Source organism: Arachis hypogaea, chromosome 11 (genome assembly GCF_003086295.3).
Source record: "Arachis hypogaea cultivar Tifrunner chromosome 11, arahy.Tifrunner.gnm2.J5K5, whole genome shotgun sequence".
NCBI lineage: Eukaryota > Viridiplantae > Streptophyta > Magnoliopsida > Fabales > Fabaceae > Arachis > Arachis hypogaea.
Window position 1 is genome coordinate 109,058,918 of NC_092046.1, and position 2,380 is coordinate 109,061,297.

General features: G+C 38.0%; 2 protein-coding genes across 2 annotated transcripts; both read left to right on the plus strand.

The window, feature by feature from the left end:
* The first annotated feature begins 452 nt into the window (after positions 1-452).
* LOC112721609 (uncharacterized mitochondrial protein AtMg00820-like) lies at positions 453-800 on the plus strand. The gene has a single exon (XM_025772657.1). It carries the CDS (start codon positions 453-455, stop codon positions 798-800), a length of 348 nt encoding a protein of 115 aa, XP_025628442.1.
* A 63-nt stretch (positions 801-863) lies between these two features.
* On the plus strand, positions 864-1,565 carry LOC112721610 (uncharacterized mitochondrial protein AtMg00240-like). Its single transcript, XM_025772658.1, has 2 exons — positions 864-902; positions 1,233-1,565. Exons 1-2 carry the CDS (start codon positions 864-866, stop codon positions 1,563-1,565), a joined length of 372 nt encoding a protein of 123 aa, XP_025628443.1.
* Positions 1,566-2,380: the final 815 nt, after the last annotated feature.

Genomic DNA, 2,380 nt, shown 5'->3' on the forward strand with positions numbered 1-2,380 from the left:
TGTCAAATTCTATGAAAATCATTTTCCAATATTGCTCCATCTCAGTTGCTTATTGACTCTCACCAAGAACCATCTTTCAGCAATATAATACACCTCACGTCATGCATGATTATGATTTGTTTAACCACCACACAACCGATCTGCATACTCCTACTTCCAATCCACTTCACACTAGTCAACCTACACCACACATACATATTACTACACAACCCACACATATTGAATCCTCAAGTCCAGCATTGCATGCACAACCCACTCATTCGAATATTCAACATCACAATGTATCACCATCTTCTCATCCCACACCGAGAAGATCATCACGCATTAGTAAACTACCAGCATACTTAAAATATTATAAATGCATGAATATCACTAATAATCACAACAGAGAAACTTTTCCTAATCAATGATATCACATCTCAAAGTTTTTATCATACAAATCTCTTTCACCCATGCATCGTGCATACTCATTAGCCATCTTAAACATTGAGCCTAAATGCTATGAAGATGCCATACTTAAACCTTGTTGGCAAGAGGCCATCCGAACTGAATTGGATGCTCTAAATGAGAACAAAACTTGGACATTGACTTCCCTTCCAAGTGGTAAGAAGGCGATTGGTTGTAAGTGGATCTTTAGGGTCAAATATCACCCTGATAGTAGTGTTGAGCAACACAAGGCTCGCCTCGTGGCAAAGGAGTTCACTCAAGTCCCCGGAATTGACTATAAAGACACGTTTAGTCCCGTTATCAAGCTAGGAACACTGCGGGTTGTTTTGGCACTGGCTGTTGTCAAGGGATAGCATTTGAAGCAAATTGACATTAATATCGCCTTTCTACATGGTGAGCTTGATGAGGAAGTGTACATGAAACCTCCCAAAGGTCTCGCAATAGCTTCGGGTAAGGTTTGCAAACTTGAAAAGTCTCTATATGAGCTTAAACAAGCTATTAGAAAATGGAACTTCAAACTGAAATCTGCTCTGCTAGAGTTAGGATATAATTAGTGTAAATCTGATTACAACATGTTTACTGAATTCCAAAGTACATGGTTTTACAGTCATTTTGGTTTATGTTGACGATTTAGTGTTGGAAGGGGACGATTTGTTTGAAATTGAAAGGTTGAAGCAGACTTTAAGGACATAAGTAATCTCAAGTTCTTCCTTGGCTTAGAAGTTGCTAGGTCTTCAAAAGGCATAGCTTTATATCAGTGAAAATATGTTCTAGATCTCTTGCAGGACACTGATTTTGAGCATTGTAAGCCCGCCTCCATGGACTATGGGGCGAAATTAAGAAAGGATGATGGAGATAGTCTTCCAGATTCCTCCGATTATAGAAAAATCATTGGAAAACTGTTGTATCTCTCAAACACAAGGCCGGATATAAGCTTTGCAGTTGGCAAGCTCAGCCAATTTTTGGATTGTCCCACAACTAATCACTTAAAAGCGGCACATAGGATCCTCATGTACATAAAGAACTCTTCGGCAGCGGGGTTGTTCTTCTTGGCTAACTTTGATCGATCTCTCATTGGATTCTTTGATTCTGCCTGGGCTGGATGCCTCGACTCGTAATGATCGATTTCAGCCTATTGTTTCTATATGGGTTCCTCCCTTGTCACTTGGAAGAGCAAGAAGCAAGTAATCGCCGCAGCTTCTTCCTCTGAGGCAGAGTATCGGACTCTTGCACTGGCCACCAGAGAAGCTCAATGGCTTAGTTATGTATTGAAAGACTTAGGAGCACCTCTTGGTAAACCTGTGAATTTGTACAGTGATAGTAAATCTGCCATTTATATTGCTACTAATTCAGTACTTTACAAGCGTACAAAGCATATTAAGACTGATTGTCACATTGTGAGGAATAAATTGCAAGAGGACTTAATTCATCTTTTACCAATTTCTACACATGAGCAGGTCGCAGACATCATGACTAAACCTTTGACACCAGGACCGTTCAGCATATTGTATGGCAAGCTTGGGTTGTTGGACATTTTTATGCCCAATCCTCCTAGCTTGAGAGAGGATATTACCTTATATAACATACTGCCGTTAGTTGTATCTATAATTAGTTAGTCTTAGTTAGTTCTCCCTTAATTGGTTAGTGCAGGTTAGGATAGTGTGTCTATATATTATATATGCAGTTAGTTGTTGTAAACGAGACTTGTGTGTCATAATGAAAGTTAATATTTTGACTCATTCTCTTCACTAGTTTTAGTTCTGAACTTATTTATCTCTTTCTTTTCACACCTTCAATAATTAGAAAAATGCACATTTCTTTATGTAGCTCGAATTATTTTATTTTCTGATAAGTCTTGAACGAAGAATATAATTCAATTTAACTAATCAAAAAATAAAATAAAATAGTTATTGCTAAGGATAAAGAATTACTG

Bases quoted from the DNA above. Each gene is read 5' to 3' on its own strand.
- LOC112721609 (XM_025772657.1), top strand. From the start codon at position 453: ATGCATCGTGCATACTCATTAGCCATCTTAAACATTGAGCCTAAATGC.
- LOC112721610 (XM_025772658.1), top strand. From the start codon at position 864: ATGAAACCTCCCAAAGGTCTCGCAATAGCTTCGGGTAAG. The intron at 903-1,232 runs GTTTGCAAACTT...GATCTCTTGCAG, and splicing joins TCGCAATAGCTTCGGGTAAG to GACACTGATTTTGAGCATTG.